Source organism: Conger conger, chromosome 12, assembly GCF_963514075.1.
Source record: "Conger conger chromosome 12, fConCon1.1, whole genome shotgun sequence".
Taxonomy (NCBI): domain Eukaryota; kingdom Metazoa; phylum Chordata; class Actinopteri; order Anguilliformes; family Congridae; genus Conger; species Conger conger.
The window spans coordinates 11,614,839-11,639,848 of record NC_083771.1 but is presented as its reverse complement, the minus strand read 5'-3'; the positions used below and the strand labels follow the sequence as shown (position 1 = coordinate 11,639,848).

The 25,010-nt window shown below is 48.9% G+C and overlaps 1 protein-coding gene across 3 annotated transcripts in view; it reads right to left on the bottom strand.

Moving 5' to 3' along the window:
• nup214 (nucleoporin 214) overlaps positions 1-25,010 on the bottom strand; it is a 73,393-nt gene that overhangs the window by 31,182 nt on the left and 17,201 nt on the right. For all 3 annotated transcript variants that reach the window (XM_061263054.1, XM_061263052.1, XM_061263053.1), the window contains exons 19-29: positions 24,508-24,690; positions 22,570-22,655; positions 22,106-22,189; positions 21,244-21,507; positions 19,354-19,521; positions 16,337-16,445; positions 6,579-6,633; positions 4,828-4,906; positions 4,435-4,492; positions 3,515-3,591; positions 355-1,980 (exon numbers count right to left, since the gene is read on the bottom strand). In XM_061263054.1, coding sequence (XP_061119038.1) covers positions 355-1,980; positions 3,515-3,591; positions 4,435-4,492; positions 4,828-4,906; positions 6,579-6,633; positions 16,337-16,445; positions 19,354-19,521; positions 21,244-21,507; positions 22,106-22,189; positions 22,570-22,655; positions 24,508-24,690 — 2,789 coding nt within the window. The remainder of the gene's footprint in view (positions 1-354; positions 1,981-3,514; positions 3,592-4,434; positions 4,493-4,827; positions 4,907-6,578; positions 6,634-16,336; positions 16,446-19,353; positions 19,522-21,243; positions 21,508-22,105; positions 22,190-22,569; positions 22,656-24,507; positions 24,691-25,010) is intronic.

Sequence of the window (25,010 nt, the reverse complement as noted above, 5' to 3'; positions counted from 1 at the left end):
TCTCTCGCACACTCACACACTCAAACTCTCTCTCTCTCTCACTCTTACACACTCTCACTCTCTCTCTCTCACTCTTACACTCTCTCTCTCTCTCACTCTTACACTCTCTCTCTCTCTCACTCTTACACTCACTCTCTCACTCTTACACTCACTCTCTCACTCTTACACTCACTCTCTCACTCTTACACTCACTCTCTCACTCTTACACTCACTCTCTCACTCTTACACTCACTCTCTCACTCTCTCACTCTCTCACTCTCTCACTCTCTCACTCTCTCACTCTCTCACTCTCTCACTCTCTCACTCTCTCACTCACTCACTCACTCACTCACTCACTCACTCACTCTCTCGTACCTGCGGGCTGGTTGAAGCTGAACCCGCTGGAGGAGGTGGTGGTGGTGTTGCTGCCGAACACGGAGCCCTGCTGGCCGAAGGCGGGCGCGGGCGCCGCCCCGAAGAGGCCGGTCTGCGGGCTGGGGGCGGGGCTGCCGCCGCTGGTGGTCATGTGACCGAAGGAGAAGGACCCGGCAGTGCTGGTGCTGGGCGCCCCGAACAGCCCGCCCCCTCCCCCGCTGCTGGAGGCCGGGGGGGCCCCCGCGGGCTGCCCGAACCCGGGCCCCGCCCCGAAGGTGGATTGGGCGAAGCTGAAGCCGCCGGTCCCCGCCGCGGCCGGTTGGCCGAACCCGCTCGGCTGCCCGAACGCCGGCTTGGGGAAGCCTCCGCCCCCTGGTGCCGCCCCGAACCCGGCAGGGCCAAACCCTGGGGCGGGGGGAGGGGCCGTGGTGCTAGGGGGGCCGGGCTGCCCGAACACGGTGGGCGTGGTGACGTCGGCGGGGGCGGGGGAGGGGGCGGACTCCTGGATCAGGGCGGAGTCCGAGGCGACCGTGGTGATGGCGGTGGTGAGGGTGGCGGGGCCCAGCGTGGCGCTGTCCGTGGAGAGCGTTGGGGTGGGGACTGTCGCCGCGGGGACCGCTGTCACCGTGGGGACCGTTGCCGTGAGGACCGCTGTTGCTGCGGGGACCGTCGCCGCAGGGACCGCCTCCAGCTGTGTGAAGATTGAGCCCGGCTGGGGCGCTGGTGCCAGGTCGCTGGCGGTCTCTGTCACCGTGGATAGGGGGGGCTCAGGGGCGGCGCTGGGATAGGGTGGGGGGGGTGCGGTCTCTGTGGGAGGGGTCACGGGGGCGGGAGCAGGAGAGGGGGTCGGGGCCGGGGGGGTGGGAGGCTTTTCGGGGGCTGCCGGGGCGGTCTCCGTGGCAACGGCCTGGGAGGAGGGGGCGGGCGTGGAGGCGGTGTCCTCTGTAGGGGGCGGAGTCTCCGCAGGTGGGGCGGGGCTCGGGGCAGTGGGCAGGGCCGGGGGCGGAGTCTCAGCGGCGGGAGTGAGTGGGGGCTCGGTCAAAGCCGGAGGGGTGGGTTTGGGGTCGTCGCTGGGAGCGGCGGGGGGGTCAGGGAGGGGGGCAGCCAGGAGGGCGCTGAACGACAGGGCGGGGGAGGCTCTAGGCGCCTCCGGCGGTTTGAACACCCCAGCGGAGGACCCCGTAACAGCGGTCAGGCTCGAGGGGGGCTCCTCCGCCAGGGGCGGGGGCTCGGCGGGGCGGCCCTGCTGGAACACCCCGCTCCCGAAGCAGAACTCGGCCAGCCCGGGCCCCGGGTCGGGCGCCACAAAGCCGAATCCCGTGCTGGACGGGCGGGGCCGCTCCTCCTCCCCCAGCCCCACCCGCAGGCCCGAAAAGCTGCCCAGCGTCTCCCCGCCGCCCCCCGCTCGCGGCTGGGGCTCCACCCTCAGCGCCCCGCCCAGGGGCGCCGCCTTCGGGGGCTCCGCCGACATGCTGGGAGGGGGGGTGGGGGTGCTGGTGCGGCCCAGCGCCGGGGAGCCCGATTTCGGGGTGAAGGAGAAGGGGGCTTCGCCAGGAGGCCCGAACACCGCCTTTCCCCCACCGCCACTGCCAAACGAGAACTTACTGGGCTGGGCAATGTCTTTACCTGCAAAAAACAGTTCAGTTACAACAGATTACAAGGGCTGCCGGTCTCCAACAATCTCACAACTCACAATAAAGGCATACTATGCAGGATTTCTTTCCCTGCGCCCCTCCAGTGTCACCTTGGTTACAACAGGCTTATAAACAGTGTCCCTGAATGAGTGATTGAGTGCCTGAGTGAATGCACAGATTTCTTGTTTTTTGTTCACTGAAAAAACACTTTGCTCCCATTCCAAAATCATTTTATACACACTGAAAGAAACCACAAACTCCATTCATGCACACAATACTTTGTCTTCCTACTATTTCATACACTCCACATGCACGCCTATATTCCACACCACACCGGTATCCGGAACTCTTTCCTCCATGCGGTGATGCCACCCACTCCACAAAGCACACCCTCTGCTGCACTGCCCCCCTTCAAGACGCCGGAAACCACAGAAATACTTCAGCTCATCACAAACCATATCAGCTCTCCTCCAACCTATATCCGGTGAGCCCTTTCCTTATCTGTCCTCAAATATTAATGGCTCCCTCGCCAGAGGTTATGTTCCCCTGGATTTTGTGTGTTACCCCACTCCTTAAGAAACCGACCTTATACCCCTCTGATATTAGGAACTAGCCAGTATCACTACTTCCCTTCATTACAGGAGACAGTCCTCCCCTGGAGCAATGCAGGGTTAAGGGCCTTGCTCAAGGGCCCAACGGCTGTGCGGATCTTATTGCAGCTACACCGGGATTAGAACCACCGACCTTGTGTGTCCCAGTCATTCACCTTAACTACTACGCTACGCTACAGGCCGCCCCTTCCTGTCCAAAGCTCTGGAACTCTCTTCTTCTCTCCAACAGCACAACCTGCTCGACTCTCACCAGTCTAGCTCCTCATCCGGTCACTCAGCGGAGACTGCTTTCATTAATTACATTAATGGCATTTGGCAGACGCTCTTATCCAGAGCGATGTACAACAAAGTGGATACCCATAACCAGGGATAAGGTCGCTGAAAGACCCTGGAGGGAAGTACAATTTCAACTGCTACCGGTACAACAAAGATAAGGGCCAGGGCCAATCTGAACGCTTTCCTGGCCGTGACGGAGGCACTGGCCACTGGCACGTGGTTTCAGAAGTTCACAAGTGGTTTTAGACGTTTCGGTATGGCAGCTACAGACAAGGCCTATCTACCTTACGTTTGTGGCTTTACAACTGCTCACATGTGAATTGTACCTCATCTGCCCTGTTCGGTTGTTTCCATTACCTTGATACACACCGTTTTGCAAATAAAATGTAAGGTAATATTGCGCCTCTACAGCATATTTCCCAGCACATCACAAATAAATCCAGCCTGAGATAATGGGAAATGACGCCTTCATCAAACGCGCATTAGCGCTTCACGCCGTTTAATAACGCACTAAAATAACGACCCGGTTGATTATACTTCAGCGAGCCCGATGAGGTTTATCGAAGCCTTTTCCTGTGTTCAGTACCCTGTGTACCGCTCCGAGCTGATTGGCTGGTCACGCGGGCTCTGCCCTCTTACCTTGAGAGGCCACGCCCCCCTGGGAGGCCGCTGCGGACGCCGTGCTCAGAGAGGTGAAGGTGAAGCTCCCTCCAGCCCTGCCGGAAAAACAAAGAAATAAATCAACAAATAACAATCGGCAGCAGAAACGGAGATGAGACGCCTTCGACAGTGTTACGCTGTTCTAGAAGACCAAGATAACACAACACAACATAACGTAACGTAACGCAGAGAAATTTATCCTTTGCTAATTTCCATTTCCTATGGACTGCACTCTTCCTTTGAGTAGTGAGAGTGGGTGCTCTAAACTCCAAACCTGGGTTGTCCCAAATTCACACCAGCCGAGGGAGACTCTGGCTCTCGTTCAGGATTGCGCACTCAACCCCAACAGAGATGCTGAAGGGTCTTTAAAGCATCCCTATGTGCTTAGAGAGCCATCTGCAACACCCAACACAAAGCATACATTCTCCATAGGGCATTTTGTTACTTTGCACTTCATTCCTTTAAATCAGTTCAAACTAAGTATTTACAGTTTTACGCAAGATTTAGCAATGTTTTTTTTTTAAAGATATTTTTTAGGCCTTTTTTCAGCTTTATTGGACAGTATATAGAGACAGGAAGAATGGGGGCGAGAGAGAGGGAAAGACATGCGACAAATTGTCAGACGGTCGGATTCGAACCGTTGACGTCGCGGCTCACAATGAGCATGCTATTAGTTTAAAACTGGGACAGGTACAGATGGCCCCTGGTTATGGGCGAACACCCCCACACTTTACAGAAAGTGAGATCTTCATTGGGCGGAGAGAGTGCTTGTGGTTTCACACAGCCTCAGTCAGACAGGCCGTCGGCTGACTCAGCTGCTGAAGAACCGTTTTAAACCTTAAACAGGAAGCGGTTAAGTCTCAGACAGGAACTCCCTTTCGGGGGGAGGGGGCACTCACGCGGCAGCGAAGGAGAAGGCCTTGCTCGTCTGTTCTGGGAGGGAGGGGCTGGAGCTGGCTGCACGAGAGAGAGAGAGAGAGAGAGAGAGAGAGAGAGAGAGAGGAGAGAGAGAGAGAGAGAGAGAGAGAGAGAGAGAGAGAGAGAGAGAGAGAGAGAGAGAGAGAGAGAGAGAGAGAAGAGAGAGAGAGAGAGAGAGAGAGAGAGAGAGAGAGAGAGAGAGAGAGAGAAAAAGGCGGGGAGAGAGAAAGATAAATAAACTGCGATTAAAACTGAATATCGGCAGCTCCGATTCGCCAGTCTCCGGAGAGCCCTGACCCAATGGTGAACCGGGACCGACAGCAGCAGCCAATGATAATCGAGAGGCCTGAAGAGACCAGATTAGAGTCACTCACCGAACACGAAGCCGGGCTGCGGTGAAGCCGACGTCTCGCCGTTCGGCCCAGAAACCTTCAGCACGCCTTGTGAGGAATTCTTCACACGGTCGCGCAAGAAAGTGAAGGGAAAGAGAGAGACAGAAGAGGAAAAGTAAGACTTAGCCTAATAACCAGGACCCACTCACTCATGCTGGTCTCAGACTGAGGAGGATTACAGAGAGTATTTCCGACTTTATTTATGCAGTTTAAAAGGGTTTACTTGTTTGTTCTGCACAAGAGAAAGCAGGGACGTGGGAGACCGACAGAGATTGCAAGAGGAGAGAGAGATGGAGGGGGAGACAGAAAGAGACAGAGAAAGACAGGAAGAGGCAGAGAGATGGAGACAGAGAGAGAGAATTAATAAGTGCATGAAGGAGATAATTAATTAGTAAAACTGAATGAACACCATGAAAATTAACCTGCACACATACTGGCCGGGTGTGTTTGTGGTGTGTGCGTGTGTGTGTGGGTCTGCGTGTGTGTATGTGTGTGTCTGCGTGTGCGTGTGTGTGTGTGTTTGTGTGTGTGTGTGTGTGTGTGTGTGTGTGTGTGTGTGTGTGTGTATGTGTGCGGGTCTGTCTGTGTGTGTATGTATGTGTACGTGTGCGTGCGCATGTCTCTGTGTGTGTCTGCATGTGTGTGTGCGCGTGTGCGTGTGAGTGTGCGCGCGCGTGTGTGTGTGTGTGTGTGTGTGTGTGTGTGTGTGTGTGTGTGTGTAACTGCGCATGTCTGTGTGTGTGTTTCTGCATGTGCAAAAGTCTCATATGCAGTTTCCATGGCAGAAGCATTGTGTTGAAAGTGCACTTCACTAAGAGCAGCAGTTGTGCAGCAGCACTGAACAGCTTTTAATCACGAATGAGAGCCGAGCAGCAGCGAGCTCCCGCGATTGGCTGACCCTCTCGGGAGGAAGACAACTCCGCACAGACGGCCTTGGATATATTTCTGTGCAGCGATATCTGAGAGAGCGCATTAAAAGCACAGCTCGGAATCGTTTGTGTCACAACGCTGTTGTTTACAGTAATGAAAACTGTCATTTCTCCCCTAAAACTGCACGATATATGTGGGGAAAGGACGGCCCCTCTATCAGGGAGCCTTCCCGCACAGCCTCCCATGGAAAGCCCCTCGACCGCGCTGACGAACGACCGCGTTCGCTCAAACCCTTGCGGCGTGGTCGGAACTGAACCGAGACCAGAAAACACAACTTCATTTAATCCTCAGCCTCAACGCGTCTTCACCATCAAGAACTACTACGCTCGGCTTTATCGTTAAACAACCCGGATGGGCTTGCCTGCTGGCCTGAGTGTTTCCAGCCCATCCAGGGAACATGGGGATCTGTGGATACCTGCAGACCCACGGCAGCCTCTGACATCGGAAAGGCACTTTTGTTACGGACTCCCAAGAATCGAAAACGAAGGATTATTTATATATAACGAAAAATTGATTGATAATAATAATAATTCCGTTAGAGAATTATTAAATATATCGAGAGTCTGACCTCTGACAGACATCGGCATAATTATGAAAAGGAAGAATAACCAGCACTGTCGATGGAAAGGCCTAATGCTCAATAAGATAAACATGAATTTTGAAAGTAGACATCAGTGTGTAATAATGGCAGTGTGGTGCTTGCTGGATTTTGAAGCACAAATCAAAATGTCATCCACATAGGCAACAGAACTTTCTGGAACAGGACGGCACTGGATCAGGGAGAGGGAGAAGTGAGTGCTTACCCGCTTGGCCTGATTGGTTGCCAGAGCTGAACTGAAGGGCACGGGGGACGAAGAGCTGTGGAAAAGAGGAAGACCTCGGTGTGAGCAAAACGGAGGAAGCAAAACGCACAAATACAGGATGTCAGTACACCTGTACACCCACATGTTTGGGTTATTATTTAAACAACTGGTGCGGTCTGCACATAAAACACGTGACAACAGAGAAAGTGAAAACCTTTAAAAAAGATTCATTGACTTTTTGTTATTATTTGAATATTCTGTACTGTGCCTTGTTGCACTGAAGCCCTGGGGAGCACTGCATTCTGGGAGTAAGCAGTAAAACTAAAGCACTGCTATTTTATTACCTAGGAATAGAATGTGAAAATGGGAAATATGAAATTTATTTTAATTTAATACGAAAAAAGCAGCCAACTAGCCATTATTTAAAACTGAGCAAAACACAGAAACATTTATAGCACATCGACCGGGGGAATGAGAGTTTTGAATTTAGGGGGGGCGGCAATGTAGAAAAAGGATGCGATTCCTACACCCGATATGAATATAAATGCCCTCACATTAAAGCGGACAGCCTGCACTTTAACCTCACTGTTCATGGTTTCAGTTCAAATCCAATGTGCTGGACCACCACTGTCCAAATACAGCATGCACACTCACTGAGCACTTTATTAGGTAGACCTGTACACCAGCATTGTTCATGCAAATATATATTCTGCCAATCATGTGGCAGCAACAAAATGCATGAAAGCATGTTTCTATCAAACCAACAACAATTGAAAAATATTTAAACAGACAATGTTTGATATTAACTCTAAAATATCAACTAATGATTACATCACCAATCAACAAACAGAACAAAATAACCTTGGATCATTTTCTCAGCTACAGTGGTAAGCAAAATGCAGTATGATGTCACAGTGAAGTTGACCTTTGACCTTTTGAATATAAAATGTCATCACTTCATTATTTTATCCTATTAGACATTTCTGTGAAATTATAATTAGCGTATGAATTCTTGAGTTATAACTAAAAATGTGAGGTCACAGCGACCTTGACCTTTCACCACCAAAGTCTAATCGGTTCATCCTTGAGTCCAAGTGGACGTTTCTGCCAAATCTGAAGAAATTCTGTCAAGGCATTCCTGAGATATTGCCTTCACAAGAATGGGAGGGACGGACAACAGATGGACGAACAACCCTAAAACATAATAGCTCTGGCCATGGCTGTCCACGGTGGCATAAAAATAAGTCTAATAAATACCTCAAAGTTCTCACTGAGTGTATGCGGCACTACTGTATTTGCAAAACCATTACTAACAGAACAGCGGACTCATTTTTGTTCTGAAAGGGATAGTTTGCCCCTAAAAGAACTTCAGAGAGGGCTTGCTCATACAGGTACGGTCCAGACAGCACCTTGAACAGCGAGGCCTTGGAGAGGGGTTTTTTTTTTGAAGATGTCGTGAATGATTAATTGCCTCCGTGCTCTGCGCTGTCCCAGCATAAACCCTGCAGCTGCACATCCACCCAGCCCGTCTCCACACAGCGGCCCTGACGCGCGGCCCCACGCCTGAACGCACTCCCGGCACCGCTAATTTACCGCCCTGGCTCGGGCTCAAGGTGTCGCTTCCACGCCGGCTCGGCAAGTAAACGGGCCACATTTATATTTAAAAGCGCTTTACAATTAATGCCTCTCGTTCGCGCTCAGACACCAACCGCCATAGGCTGCCATGCAAGGTACCAATCAGCTTGTCGGGAGGAACCGGGGATTAGGCGTCATGCACGGGGACATTTCGACACATCCGCAACCGGCAAACCCTCTGTCTGCCAGACTAACCTCGACAGTTAATGTCGCACACGAGATCGGGCAGTGAAAACGTGCGCCCCGAAAGCGTACGCACAGCCGAAGGCCCGATTTATACTCCTTTCAAAAATGAAAGTGTCGTACGGCGTTCCGCATTTGTACTTCAGCACGGCCTGCGATGAGGGCTCTACAGTCTCCATGGCAACGAGACGCGAGACTCCTGAAACTCCCGACAGCCGAACTCCTGAGAGTTTGTCGACATCTTTATGAAAGTGTGATGTAGTCCGCGACAGAAGAACGTTCTAGAAGCGCGTGAGAAAAGGCGCCATATGAAACTTTCATGTGACGAAGTATAAATCAGGCCTAATTCAACAACGCTGCAAGCGGGTTTACATTTAGTTCCGCGCTAAAGCTGATAGGTTGCAGCACGGAGGGTTAAGGCCCATCAACACCAAGAACAATAACTATAACAATAACAATAAGGATAACGATGTGAGCATCCACACTGCTGAGCGATAACGTTCTGTAAATCGCCTCTTTGCTACGTCGTCTGCCATTACGCATGCGATGCCCTGAAAATTCAGATGGATTTTGAATGGCTGTTCAAGCAACTGGAAAAAGTGATTCCAGCTATATTGTTCGTCAGTGTCGTCTTCGTTATAGTTTAGATAGTAAAATTTTTTAACAATTTTAAAAACAACATTTATAGCTTTTTGTTATAGTCATCGTTCTTGGTGTGGATGGACCATGAGGCTACTCGCATCTCAACGTACTCATTAGTAATTAACAACCATTTCTTAGGAGGTAACTGGTCTAAGCTGTCAGTCAAAGCGAACCTGTGAGACAGTCTATAAGGCAGAGGGCTTTTTTTTTGTTATGGTTTTTCAGTTACATCTCATTCCAAATGGGATTTATTTTAATAAATTGATTCAAAGGTACAGTGCCTGCCACATTGGTCTTTTTCATTTTAAATAACAATGTTACGCATAAGTATTTTTCTGTATGTTATTCTTTATGCTTGGTTTGGAAAAATTTAAAGGGATTTTGGTTTTGCACATACAAGAATTAACCGAACCAAAATTTGCAAAATAACAACTTCCTGTTTATCTCACTGATACTGTCTCCCACAATGCACTTATTTTTCTTCTGTTACCAAAGCTAAATAGTAATCTTACTGTGGCAGGGGCACTGGGGAGATGACAGATCATTTTCTAGTTTGTTAAAATGCTATTAAATCTTGATTTTGTCATTATTATATGAATGCTCATACGTCTAGGCTTTATCGTTGGTTCCTCAAGTGATGTCTGAAAACTCAGGACTGTCTGGAGCGGACATATTCCTTTTTCAGTTTCTGACAACAAAGACCTTGTAAGGCAAGGGTACATCTAAGAGTCAAATCAAAGAGCTTGTTTGTCTAATAATGAATGACAATTTCAGCTTCTCTTTGAGGGTTTCAAATGTTTTCTAATTCAATTCAATTTATAAAAAAATGGTGCCTTCTCTTTACAGGAAACTGTTCTGCAGAAACCAAGAAAGCGAGGCAAGAACTCTCCAGTGGGGAGCAAAACACGGGAACAAGAAAAAAAACTTCCCGACGGGAAGAAATCTCGGGAGGAACCTGAATATTGAGGGGGAGCCCATCCCCCGCTGGCCAGTCCAGTGTAAAGGGTAGAATGAACGGTAAGAAATGAGTAATGAGGCACCAACTACAGCAAATAAAATGGGCTGAGCAGGTTAGTCTGAGGAACACAAAATATATAAAACACCCTATCGCTGAAATGCAAATCTCAGTGTCCATACAGTGCTGTGTGTGTCTCAGGCACCCTAGATTCTTTTTTTCTTTTCTTTTTTCTGCATTAGCGTGTCAGTCAAAAAGATTTCATTAAACAAGCAACATATTAAGCAAAAGACCACTTTTCTGATAAACAATTGATCGCATCTGTCTGGGATTACCTGGGTGAGCTAAAGTGAGACCGCAAGAGTGGGCAGTTCCACGGAGAGAGAGAGAGAGGTGAACAGGGAGGGATCAGAGGCGGAAAGCTCCGGAAGCTTCTCCAGTTAGGGTGGTCAATTTGGAAAATGCCTACAGGTGAGTCCTGAACAGCTGAGTGCCCCATAAAGAAGGGAGCTGTACAATACACAGGAAACACCCATCAGAGTGAGAGAGAGAGAGAGAGAGAGAGGGGGGGGAGGGAGAGATAGAGAGAGAGAGAGAGGGAGGGAGGGGGAGAGAGAGAGCAAGAGAGAGACGAGAGGTGAACAGGGAGGGATATTTGTTATTCTTTTTCTGTTCTGCATTCTGTTACTCTGAAAGATGATCAAGGGATGAATCATATTTCTGTGCCTCTGGCAACACTGGACTATTCCTGTCATGTTACTAAATTCAGTTTGAATAGCCATGCTAGACCTGGACAGACAGAGATAGAGAGAGGGAGGGGGAGAAGGGGAGAGAGAGGGAGAGAGAGTGAAAGAGGGAGAGGGAAGCAGATATGTAAACGGATGAGTGGCCACTGAAGCGGATTATGCAGTGAGAGGCAGTGACCTGATAAAGCTGCCCGAACTGGACTACACTCTGTCCCTGAAACCAGCTGCAAGCCCCACTCACTCCCACAGGCATGCTACGCTAACGCTAACTCTACACAAATGCTACACAAACAGTGTGCTAATGCTGCAGTAATGCTACATGCCTGCTACGCTAATGCTAACTCTACGCGAATGCTACACAAACAGTGTGCTAATGCTGCAGTAATGCTACACGCCTGCTACGCTAATGCAAACTCTACACGCATGCTACACAAAACTATGCTAATGCTACAAGAACACTACACACATGCTAGACAAACACTATGTTAATGCCACAATATAGCTACACTGACCCCGGGGGGGGGGGGGGGGGGGGGGGAGGCCTGCTTTGTCTAATCAACTGTAAGTCACGTTGGATGAAAGCATCAGCTAAATATATATTTTTTAAAATAACTTTATTATTTCATACTACTTGAGCGTCATCTCAGCTGTAACAGTGCCGTGCTGAAGCTCCTGCCCCCTACAGGGGGCGCTGTAGAGCTCGGGCAGTGCACCGTGAAGGGCTACTGTGCCAGGGTGTGAATAATTCAGCGCCACACTGGGTAACGCTGGGTGAAGCTGAGGGGTGCGGTAAGTGAGCGCCACAGAGCGTAGCCCCCACTGGCTTCTGGTCCGAGAGCCCACAGGTCGTTTACCCCGGTAACCCGGCAACCCGGCACGAGCATACACACACGAACACGCAGCACGGAATCAGTCTGGGCGTGCAATACGCACAAACATGCTACAGCTGTCACAAATCAAGCGCCGGGGAAACAGACTCAAACGGGAGCCAGAACGAACAGCCACACTGAAACACCCTGTTATAAACGTCTCCGCTTATGTGTGAAATTCACTGTACTGAGAGAGAAAAAAAAAACCTTAAATCAAACCTCAATGTGAAATTCTTCACAACCTGACACCCATCCCCTCATTAGCGGCTGGCGTTTGGGGATTTCCGCGTGTGATTGGCCTAGACGAGGGGTCATTCACATATTCACACACGTTTCAGACAGCTGGTTGTGCAGTGGCAGGTCGAGGGGGCATTTAGGGGTTCTGGCCCAAAGCAAAACAAACTACAACAAATACCGAGGCAGCTCGTACAGTTAATTAAAAAGCACCTCCAAATGAGAGCGAGAGAGAGAGACATTTGCTTTTCATGTCCCCTTTATTTAAACATTGCACAATAACGTTTTTACAGACACAAATAACCAATGTCCTTAAAGCCATAATGCTCCAAAACAGATTAAAAAAGGCCAAAACACACCAAATGAGAACCAAATAAAATGCACAATAAACCAATTGCTGTAAAACAATAGAGAAACTAGTTCAGCCCAGACCAGTTTTCATCTGTATGCGAGAAAGCGCGACAGAGATAATGAGTGAGAGATGACAAGTGAAAAAGAAAAATAGGGGGAGAATTAAATAGGAAGTGAAGAAGAGACAAAAAAGAAAAGTAAACAAAGAGGGACACAGATCGATGGGAAGGACAGAGAAAGAATGAAAAGGGAAAAAAGGCAGGAAGAAAAGGAGAAAAACAGAGATAGAAATGGAAAGAAAGAGGTATGTGCCCGTGGTGTTTGCTCGTGGTTATGTTTCAGGAGCCAACGCTCGGACAAGAGAGGCGGACAGGGCTCCATCACCGACCCTAAGCGGACAAACCGGCGGGAAACTAAACCGTCTGAATCTCTGGCCGTGAAGAAAATACAATATTTAATTCCTGCCGACCACCATTTGTACCAGGCCGTCCGTTTCTGGAGCGTGAACGCACGTGCAAGCTCGATAAATCCGGGTATTGGAGAAAAACGTGGCTCGATCAATCATTCGTGCCAATGCTAACGCCGCACAAAAAGTCATATACTCCGTGAAATTCCAAACATACGTTTTTTTTGCATGATTCACTTTTACCAACTCTGTATTTTTTAGAGGTGCATTAATTAATCTCCCTCTGACACTGCGCCATATTGCTGGTATTACATCTGTTCAGCAATACCTATGCTAAGATTTGCGCCTATACCCAGAATAGCCACAGGGGGAGCTGACATGCGCTGAAATCATAAACTGACTGGGTCACGTTTCACAAAGCAGGATTACAGAGTTTGGTAACCCTGCTTGTGAAATACCCCCAGTCTTGTTAAGCTAATGGAAAGAGGCGCGTGGTACTGTACTGTACGTTATTCTGCTACTCTGCCAGCTTTATAAGCACGCAAACACTCATGTACACACACACACGCACAAACACACACACCGACAAACACAGATGCACACGCACGAACACGTACACGTGTACACACACCTGTACACACGCATGCACACACACAGCCTTTTTCCGCGGGGAGCGATTACAGTGTTACTCTTAAAACAAGCGGCACACAAGCGGGTGGGAGAGCCAAGTTTATAACCCAGCTCAGAGCCTTCAGTACACGGTCCCTGAAGGCAGGCATTTAAAATAGGACAGTACCCACGTCTTATAACTACCCTTAAAATAAATCCCCAACCAAACCTGGGCGTGAATTACCCTCTGTACTGGTGGCAGCCCTAAATAAAGCGTGCACTAATTCCCGTCTTTACACCCGAGAAAGTGATATTTATGACACGCATGGGCGTGTGTTTAAACGGATGCATTGTCTGTTGAAAATGGTGGCCTTGGATGACCGCATTCACACAGCCCTGGTAGAAAAAAAAAAAAAAAAGACATCACTAAGGAACAAAATAGTTTACAGAGAACTCTTTGGCTCTCGTTATGCCCCGTAGCATTGTGGCTACGCCCCCACCAACATTGCGTTTACACCCCAATAACATAATGGCTATGGCCCCCTAGCAAGACAGTTATGCCCCCATAGCATTGAGGCTATGCCCTCCTAGCGACACGGTTATGCCCCTCTAGCATTGAGGCTGTGCCCCCCTAGGATTGAGGCTATGCCCCCTTAGCATTGAGGCTGTGCCCCCTTAGCATTGAGGCTGTGCCCCCCTAGCATTGAGGCTGTGCCCCCCTAGCATTGAGGCTGTGCCCCCTTAGCATTGAGGCTATGCCCCCCTAGCATTGAGGCTGTGCCCCCCTAGCATTGAGGCTGTGCCCCCTTAGCATTGAGGCTATGCCCCCCTAGCATTGAGGCTGTGCCCCCTTAGCATTGAGGCTATGCCCCCCTAGCATTGAGGCTGTGCCCCCCTAGCATTGAGGCTGTGCCCCCCTAGCATTGAGGCTGTGCCCCCTTAGCATTGAGGCTATGCCCCCCTAGCATTGAGGCTGTGCCCCCTTAGCATTGAGGCTATGCCCCCCTAGCATTGAGGCTGTGCCCCCCTAGCATTGAGGCTGTGCCCCCCTAGCATTGAGGCTGTGCCCCCTTAGCATTGAGGCTGTGCCCCCCTAGCATTGAGGCTGTGCCCCCTTAGCATTGAGGCTATGTCCCCCTAGCATTGAGGCTGTGCCCCCCTAGCATTGAGGCTATAGCGCTCTACTTGACAGTTCATCACACTAGCCACAGCACTAGCGCACAGCTGTGCTGGAGAGTTATTCACCTCTAATGCCCACTCCATGCTCACTGCAGCTGACCCACATTGCCAGTGCCTCAAAGCTACGGCCATTCTTTTATTTTTAAAAGCAGGGAACCAATGAGAATGGCCTTCCTGTTCTTCAGACGGGAATTCAAAACCAAAACATTCCAGCATTTATCTTCCTCGAACTGGGATTCAAACTAAAAACCTTCTGGCCTTTCTGTTCCTTTAACCGGAAATCAGACTAAAAACCTTATGGCCTTTTGCTTCCTCTCACTGGGATTCAAACTAAAAACCTTCTGGCCATTCTGTTCCTCTAACTGGGAATCAGACTAAAAACCTTCTGGCCTTTAGCTTCCTCTAACTGGGATTCAAACTAAAAAACTTCCAGCATTTATCTTCCTCTAACTGGGATTCAAACGAAAAACCTTCCGGCATTTCTCTTCCTCTAACTGTGATTCAAACTAAAAACCTTCTAGCGGTTCAGCTACTTGGTCTGGGATTCAAATTCGAAAACCTTCAGTCCATGATGTCGGTATCCTGAGCACTTATCCACTATCACCAGTGTCCCCTGTAACCAGCATGAATAATGAACACTTGAAAATACATCCTGAAAACAAAAGCAAATAATGAATAAACAACAGTGTTTCGTGGTTTCGAGCAAAGCAATTATCTTCTGCTGAGATTGAACCAGCTGATAGAGGCAGTGGCAGATAGTTTCCTTCGACAGACGATGATATTTTCGAGAACAAAAAGGATTTAAAAATCGCATAGTTGTCCGATAAAGCCCAATTTAATTTAGCTCCCGCACACAGATGTATTATTCTGTAGGGATGCATTTGTCATAATGAGGTCAGAGAATGCATTATGCTCCAGATGAGTTCAGTATTAAATGAGATTAAAGGGATTCCGCCGCCCTAACGGATCCGCTCTTTTCTGTGGAGAGCTGTCAGTGCCGTCTGGAGCCCCGGGATTACGATTGGCTCTGAGCCCAGTCCAGGAACACAGGCCCCGCCTCCCTCTAACGCCATTGGCTGAATTGGTTCCGGCCAGGCCGGACGCCACGGCAACCCCCGTTTGTACAGGAGCGGTCAGCGAATGGGAGCCCGGCGTGGACAGCAAGGGGGCGGTGTCGAGCGTTCATGCACACACCGGCTGCATTTCGCTGGGCTTTCTCCGAATTTCCCTCGCGTGCTATTGGTGGAGTCTTTTACGCAAGAGTGGATTTACGCAAGTGATTTTATTTAGAAAAACAAAAAGCTGGAATGAACTATTGGGGCATGACCTGCTTTTAACTTCAGGGACTACACAGGGCGAGCAGACCAGGAATATACGAGAAAGGTTGATGCTTTAGCTTTTCTTTATTTAGGGTCTATTAAAGCACAGGAAACCAAAAGAAATTACCACAGGTTCCCCCCTCAACCAATGACCATTCCTAATTTACTCACTCTCTATGCTCCAATGACTCGTTATTGAATCAAACAAACCAACGTTTCGGTGATGTATGGCTTCGTAAGGGTTCTTGAGGCATACATAGTGGAAACACTGGTTTCCTTGATACAATAAAAACTAATTATAGCACAGATAGTGCGCAATCGTTTATTTTTCTCCCCTGCATATTTATTCTTCGACAGTTAGCGCCTCGTTAATCACAGGGTGTGCGTCTTCCTTCTATTTTACTATAATTTATTTACTGCAAGAAAACAAATATTTCAACATAAATCATAAATATGTCCGTTTTGCTCAATGCACACAGACTCTTTAGCAGGAGTAATGATGGAATATGGAGGAATTTAAGATATTTAATGTCCCGTACGAAACCGCCATGAGCACAGCGACGTGAGAACAGCGACCGGCAACCCAGACGGGCTGGCCCTCATCGCCGCGGTAACGGAGGACGCGCTCACCTGATCGCCGCGACGACGGGGATGGGGGAGCCTCGCTCCTTCAGCTCCTGCACGTTCACCACCTGGGGCACGGTCTTCAGCGTGGACTCGGTCAAAGACGCGCTGACCGCTGGACCAGGAACGGGGCGCAGAGGAGAGAGAGAGAGAGAGAGAGAGGCACGTCACAAAAAGCCCTGTGACATCACACAGACCTGCGTTTACATCACACATCTTCATTTACATCACACACATGTGCATTTGCATATAAATGGTAAATAGTCTACGTTGATATAGCGCCTTTATCGAAATTGACGCTGTACAATTGATGCTTCTCATTTACCCATTCACACATGCATTGCTGCCATGCAAGGCACAAACCAGCTCATCCGTGCCTTGCTCAGGGACACGGATCGAACTGGCAACCCTCCGACCGCCAGACGACTGCTCTTACCGCCTGAGCCATCCTAACTACTCTGGACCAGTGAGCAGCCACAGAGCAGCACCGGGGACCAGCTCCAGTTCTGAGGCCAGGGCTTTGGTCAAGATCAAGGGGGGCAATTTAGACTCTCCAATGAACCTAACCTGCATGTCTTTGAACTGTGGGAGGAAAGCCCACGCAGACATGGGGAGAACATGCAAACTCCACACAGAAAGGCCCGGAATCCCACATACGAGATTTCGCAGCAGACAGGTGTACGACCACAACGTGTCTTATTGGCTTTCTCTGGGGGTCAGAAGTTCATGACTGTAGAAGGGTGCATTTACCTCCTCCGGCTGATACAAAGTGTGTCATAACCCACACAGAAGTACCGTTTCAGCACATTCTCCATCACCACTTTGATTAAAGAAGCCTGCAGTTCTGCTGAAAGTGTGTGGTGTTTGGGGGTAATACTGTACAAAGTATGGAATAAAGACAGTGGGAATGTGGGCAGGAATGCACACCTCCCATAGCCATGAAGCACAGCCATTTCAGGCTTCACTGTTTTGGAAATTCACTGGCTCCCCCTGGTGGCTGCAGCGCAACATTTCACACACACAGCTCAGGATGAAAAAGACAGGTTCCTTTAGGGCAGGGAACATCAATTCTGGCCCTCGAATCCAAAACCGTCCCTCCAGGAAATTAGTGCTACTGACTATCCTCACACCCGACTCCCAGGCAAAGGGAGGGTGGAATACCAGCCGTTCTTGGCCCTCACGGACCAGAAGTTGCTGAACCCAGCTTAAGGGGGTACCAAAATGTGTGAAAGTCAACCCCCCTCCCCCATTTTATTCCCCAATTGGCCTCGTCAGATGCCACTGGGAGACCAAACCTCCCTCACCAAAGGAACACTGTAGCTGAACAGCTTGCACTCTCCAAATTCAGCAGTGAGTATTTTACATGACATTTCGCCATTTAGCACACCCAGACCAACTTGTCGAGGTTACATTCTCTTACATACAATTCATTTTCACATCTGGGTATCTTACTGAACCAGTTCAACCGGTTCATTCAGGCCCCATGCTCAACGGTACACAACAGCGGTGATTCACAACCGACAACCTTACGAGCTGCAGCAACCCAAAGCACTGCCCTACACAGTGGGCACAGTACTATAAGAGAGGGATCTTATCAGCATTTAGTCTCTCTCTGATGACGACCACTAGCCTCTGGGGACTTATCACATATCCTGTAGAAGAACCACGTCAACCTACCTTACCCATGGGCCAAATGTGTCCGTTGCTGTAACGTCGTTACTTTATTTAGCATTTAGCAGCGCTCGTATCCAAAAGCCAATAAGGATCCAGAACACAAGCTTCACCTGACTGCTGTTCGGCAAACCGATTTACGACGCACACGCAAGTGCAAAGGTCAGAGGTCAAAGTGCAGGAACTTCTACCCGCTGAAGTCCGAGACTTACAAAATGTATTTAGCCAACGACAATTTTGCAGTTTTAATGACTTTTTAATTGCTCTGAAATAATGTACACCTAGTTCTGGAGGGGGAAGAGACAAATCGCATATGCAATGAATTTATTTGCATATCACGAGCCACCTTTAATCTAATCTGCATAAAACAGGGAGGGGTCAGACTTCTGGAGAAGAAATTCTGCTAAACTGAAGCACTTTTTATTTTATTTTTTTATTTTTTATCATTTGTGTTCAGTAAGCCGGCTGTTTGTGAGGACAGCAGAGCTCCAGTGGAGCTGAAATTCTGCTTTTGTGCAAAATCAAGGCGGGGAAGCAGAAACTAACGAAACACGAGCAGCAACTTTAATTGTAAATTCAGCTCGACGTTCTTTCCCCGACACAGTGGCCGCTGTGTGGAAGAGCCTGCAGGTCTTCTCTTAGTGGCAGTAGGGCCGAGACAGTTCATTGCCACTCATTTATTTTATATACATAACTGTTAAGACCTGCGGGAAAGTATATCTTTTATCGCCAAACGCGTTTATTTGTCCTTTTTGGTGGGCTAAAATAAGGAGAAGTAATGACACCGCAAACTGTCATGACAGCACTGAATTATTTAAATGGAGAACATGAATTATGAAAGTTCCTTTCCAGGGAGATTGGCCACAAATTATGATGAATTACTTAAATTACGTTTCAGCGCAGTAACGATATTGTATCTTAATGTTCAGAAGTTTTTCATTTAAAAAAAAAGTCACTTCTACATTTTCAGAAAAGCCCTCTTCATTACTGTGAAGACCTGAGACAGGACCGTGAGAACAGGCCGATGAGGTTGACGATTTTTAATGGCGTGTGTCTTTCTGAAAAAGTGACGCTTTCACAGCTGCGGTGGTTAATGGTTGCCATTTATATAGCGCCTTTATCCAAAGCGCTGTACAATTGATGCTTCTCATTCACCCATTCATACACACACTCACACACCAACGGCGATTGGCTGTCATGCAAGGCGCCGACAAGCTCGTCAGGAGCATTTGGGGGTTAGGTGTCTTGCTCAGGGACACTTCGACGCAGCCCGGGCGGGGGATCGAACCGGCAACCCTCCGACTGCCAGATGACTGCTCTTACTGCCTGAGCCATGTCAGTTAACGGCCTACCTGGCTTCTGATTGGCCATCTGCCGGCGGAGGGCGGCGTTGGCGGCGGCCTGTTGCGCGGGCACGGAGATGGGCGGGGCGCGCTCGGAGGGCGGGGCTCCGTGCTTCACCGTCTTCGTGGCGAACGCAGTGCTGTCCGCTCCGGAAACGCTGATCTTACCGCCGAGAACTGCAGGGTTAAAAACCGCACAGACAGACACGGCACCTCAGTCTGCGTCCCAAATCGCATACCATCTCACTATAAAGGACGTCAGCGCAGAATTAGTACGAAACCATAGTGTGTGAACACTGGACACGATTGTGGCACGGGTATCCCACAGTGCATTGCGCTAGGTCACGACCCAAGCAACCAGGAGGGCGTGTTTAAACCAAAGCAGGAATGAATTGAACAATTTAAACGCAAGTACTACCTTTAACCTTGCTTCGTGGAACGTAGTTAAAAATCTATGTGTACAGTGTATTTTATTTTTTGTTTTCCTTACAAGTAGTCACATAAACTAGCTGCCATCATCAACTCGCACTGTGTTTAAAGTGGCGCCGTTCGACAATCCATCTCTTTGCTCTTATACTAAAGCAGCTTTACGTACGCCAAATGAGAGCACACATACATAGTGTGTAGTGTGTAGTGTGTAGTGTGTGAGTTCCACTGCCACTGTCATGGATCATCAGTCACCCACAGATCCAAAGCAATAACAGCATTCTGCCACACTGAGGAATGCGCTTTGGCTTATGAATCTCTGAGTGACCTCATGTGGCAGTTACAGAGAATAACCAGATGGTCATCGCCATTAACCCCCAAAAGGCCAGTTTATACTCTAATACTATCAACAGAATGTAACTCTAATACGATTAGAAGCTATACTTTATCTTCTAATCACACATATGCACAACTGAAGAATCTAATGAAACGATAACTACTCTTAACTGAAATCAAGTTCTAAAACATAAAAGTTAAAAGTTCTGTCTCTCTATAACTGAAGCAAAAACACTCTGCGATGGGGCTCATGAACATTGATTAAGGAGTAAGAACAGGGGTAACCCCCTATGACCAACCAGAACCTCCTGATCATCTGGTTATTATAAAAAATATGTGGGTTGCCGTAAGTCTCCCATGACGGTCTAACAGACTCCAGTTGTGCGGAAATTTGCCAGTGGCAACACAAAATGGAGGAACAAGTTATTTAAAAGGGATACACATCCCCAAACTGCCTCTGTGTGGTTCATTGCAGGGGGTTCAGGGATTGACATTCTCCATGAAGCCTGCAAACTCCAGTCGTTATCAGAGGTGTTGAAGACTATCAAGACTTATTGCTGCCAAGAAGCAAATTTCCCCATTGAAGTCCATTCAAAACTATGAATTTACCCGGCCAAAATTACACTACTTTGAACAGTACTTTTAAATTAAAAAATGTCTTCATACTGAACAAATTACACACATATTTTTTAAACTTTCTATTCTTATTCATCTTTTCCCATGTAGGTACCCAGTGCACAAGCTCTGGTGCCAAAAAGCCCCGTAGTCAAACATGGCAGCCTCCATGAACTGGCTTCATGTGCCATTGAGCAGCTCCCACAGGAATCTGTCCATAAGTATTGGGACAGTGGTGCAACTTTAAGTTCTCTTGGCTCTGTAACAGATTTGAAATGAAATAATGAATATGAGGTTAAAGCGCAGACTGACACATCTTAACTTAAGGCTTTGCACTTTAACCTCATATTCATAATTTCATTTAAAATCTAACGTGCTGGAGGACAGAGCCAAACGAACATAAAATTGCACTACAGTCCAAATACTTACGGTCCTCCCTGCATATCTGTATGGGCTCGTGTCAGCCCAGTGCGATGTACAGCAGACGGTTAAGTGCGGGGGCCACAGCGCCCCCTAGCGTACCGGAGGTGAGGGCGGGGCCCAGGGCCGAGCCGACCTTGCTGAAGAGGGAGGACGGGGGCCCGAACCCGGCGGGCTGGACGGAGGGGGTGCGCACCACGGCGGGGTGCCGTGGCAACGCGGGGGTGGGGAGCGGGGCCGGCTCCTCCTCCTCCACCAGGGGCGGGGCCTCGGGGTCCAGGGGCGGAGACAGCGAGGAGGCGGAGCTCACGTCGTCCAGGTCCTCGTAGTACTTTGGCGACAGAAAGGCCGAGCGGGAGAGGTTCGCTAGGGGGGGGAACCAGCCGCGTCAATCACACGGTTATGTTATGGTATGTTATGCTATGCTACATTATGTCATGCTATGCTATGCTATGCTATATTATGTCATGTCATGCTATGCTATGCTATGTTATGCTATGTTATGCTATGAAACACGCTCACTACGGGCTCCAAAAATCTAAAACTGATCGTAAACTTGCACTGTTTTGAACAAAATTAAGTATGCTTTTCCCATGATTTATTTCATTATATTTTTTTATGTACCACACATGTAATTTATAGGACCATTTCTAGTGCTGCCACAATCCTTAACAATGGAATTTTAACAATGAAGTATGAGATGATTGCCCCAATTTCTTTGCTTCAAGTCACACCTGTACAAATGGGACATTAAAATAATACAAATATTATAACAATACAATATTATTTTCCAAGTAACTATGGAAACGGACAGCAGGAGCAAATGAAGAACAGAAGCAGTGGGTACGGTCAGGACAGTGGGTGCAGCGGGGGGGGGCTGTGGGGGGAGGCGGAGGAGGGGGTGTGACAGGGGGCAGGAAAGCGGGCGGGGGGGGTTAGGGGGGGGTTAGGGGGGGAGAGGTACCTGGAGCGGTAGAGCGGACAGGAGGGGTCTGTCTCTTGGACAGGAAGTTCCTCAGCTGAGCCTGCTTGCTGGGAGACATCTTGGCTGAAAGCGAGATGTTTCAGACATGGTCACACAGCAGATCTAGACGCAGGAGTGAACTGAGCAGCTGAAATGCGAACACTGAACGTGTCCCGGCAACACTGGAGAGGGAACTGACGCATAAACAATACTGCCAATTCTTCAGCTGTGGGTGTGTCTATGCACGTGCCTCCAAGCTGGCGCATGTGTGCTGCGTGCGTGTTCCAGTCTCTCCATGTAGGCCACAGCTGTCTGAACACATGCACACACACACAGACTCACACTCTCACACTCTCACACTCTCACACTCTCACACTCTCACACTCTCACACTCTCACACTCTCACACTCTCACACTCTCACACTCTCACACTCTCACGCACACTCCAGGGGCCTCACCATTACCTGGAGATTTAGCGGGGATCTGGATCGTGGCCTCAAGGCTGGCTTTCAGGAGGGCGTCTCTCAGCGTCTCCAATTCACTGTCCAAACTGCCACAGAGAGAGAGAGAGCCCAACATCAGGACTACAGTAATAACACATCTATCAGTCTATACATTAGTACTGCAGCATCCCAAACCTGACACTCTGTCCTAGATTAGTACTGCAGCATCCCAAAGCTGACACTGTCCTACATTAGTACTGCAGTATCCCAAACCTGACTCTGTCCTACATTAGTACTGCAGTATCCCAAACCTGACTCTGTCCTATATTAGTACTGCAGCATCCCAAACCTGACACTCTGACCTAGATTAGTGCTGTGGTATCCCAAACCTTACACTATGTCCTATATTAGTACTGCAGCATCCCAAACCTGACACTCTGTCCTATATTAGCACTGCAGCATCCCAAACCTGACACTCTGTCCTAGATTAGTACTGCAGCATCCCACACCTGACACTCTGACCTAGATTAGTGCTGTGGCATCCCAAACCTTACACTATGTCCTATATTGGTATTGCAGCATCCCAAACCTGACACTCTGTCCTATATTAGTACTGCAGCATCCCAAACCTGACACTCTGTCCTAGATTAGTACTGCAGCATCCCAAAGCTGACACTGTCCTACATTAGTACTGCAGTATCCCACACCTGACACTCTGACCTAGATTAGTGCTGTGGCATCCCAAACCTGACTCTGTCCTACATTAGTACTGCAGCATCCCAACCTGACACTCTGTCCTATATTAGTACTGCAGCATCCCAAACCGGACACTCTGTCCTAGATTAGTACTGCAGCATCCCAAAGCTGACACTGTCCTACATTAGTACTGCAGTATCCCAAACCTGACTCTGTCCTACATTAGTACTGCAGTATCCCAAACCTGACTCTGTCCTACATTAGTACTGCAGTATCCCAAACCTGACTCTGTCCTACATTAGTACTGCAGTATCCCAAACCTGACTCTGTCCTACATTAGTACTGCAGTATCCCAAACCTGACTCTGTCCTACATTAGTACTGCAGCATCCCAAACATGACAGTCTGTCCTAGATTAGTACTGCAGCATCCCAAACCTGACACTCTGACCTAGATTAGTGCTGTGGTATCCCAAACCTTACACTATGTCCTATATTAGTACTGCAGCATCCCAAACATGACAGTCTGTCCTAGATTAGTACTGCAGCATCCCAAACCTGACACTCTGACCTAGATTAGTGCTGTGGTATCCCAAACCTTACACTATGTCCTATATTAGTACTGCAGCATCCCAAACCTGACACTCTGTCCTAGATTAGTACTGCAGCATCCCAAACCTGACACTCTGTCCTACATTAGTACTGCAGCATCCCAAACCTGACTCTGTCCTACATTAGTACTGCAGCATCCCAAACATGACAGTCTGTCCTAGATTAGTACTGCAGCATCCCAAACCTGACACTCTGACCTAGATTAGTGCTGTGGTATCCCAAACCTTACACTATGTCCTACATTAGTACTGCAGCATCCCAAACCTGACACTCTGTCCTACATTAGTACTGCAGCATCCCAAACCTGACACTCTGTCCTATATTAGTACTGCAGCATCCCAAACCTGACACTCTGTCCTACATTAGTACTGCAGCATCCCAAACCTGACACTCTGTCCTAGATTAGTACTGTGGTATCCCAAACCTGACACACTGTCCTAGATTAGTACTGCAGCATCCCAAACCTGACACTCTGTCCTACATTAGTACTGCAGCATCCCAAACCTGACACTCTGTCCTAGATTAGTACTGTGGTATCCCAAACCTGACAGTCTGTCCTAGATTAGTACTGTGGTATCCCAAACCTGACAGTCTGTCCTAGATTAGTACTGTGGTATCCCAAAACTGAGATCAGCTCGGCTGCGGTCTCGTACCCCTGCTGCACGGGCGTGGGTGACGGGCGGCGGGGTGTGGCCCAGGAGGAGGTGGCCCCGTACAACCGGAGGGACCCCAGCGCCTTCACCAGCACCTCCAGCTTGTGCTCCTGCTGGTGGATGATGTCCAGGTGATTGGACAGGGTCGTGAACAGGGCCTCGCGCTCGGGCACTATCAGGTGCCTGAGGGAGAGAGGAGAGCAGGAACACCCTCAGTACAGCTCTCAATGCACTCCATTCAACCCTCAGTACAGTCAGCTCTCAATGCACTCCATTCAACCCTCAGTACAGTCAGCTCTCAATGCACTCTATTCAACCCTCAGTACATTCAGCTCTCAATGCACTCCATTCAACCCTCAGTACAGTCAGCTCTCAATGCACTCCATTCAACCCTCAGTACAGTCAGCTCTCAATGCACTCCATTCAACCCTCAGTACAGTCAGCTCTCAATGCACTCCATTCAACCCTCAGTACAGTCAGCTCTCAATGCACTCCATTCAACC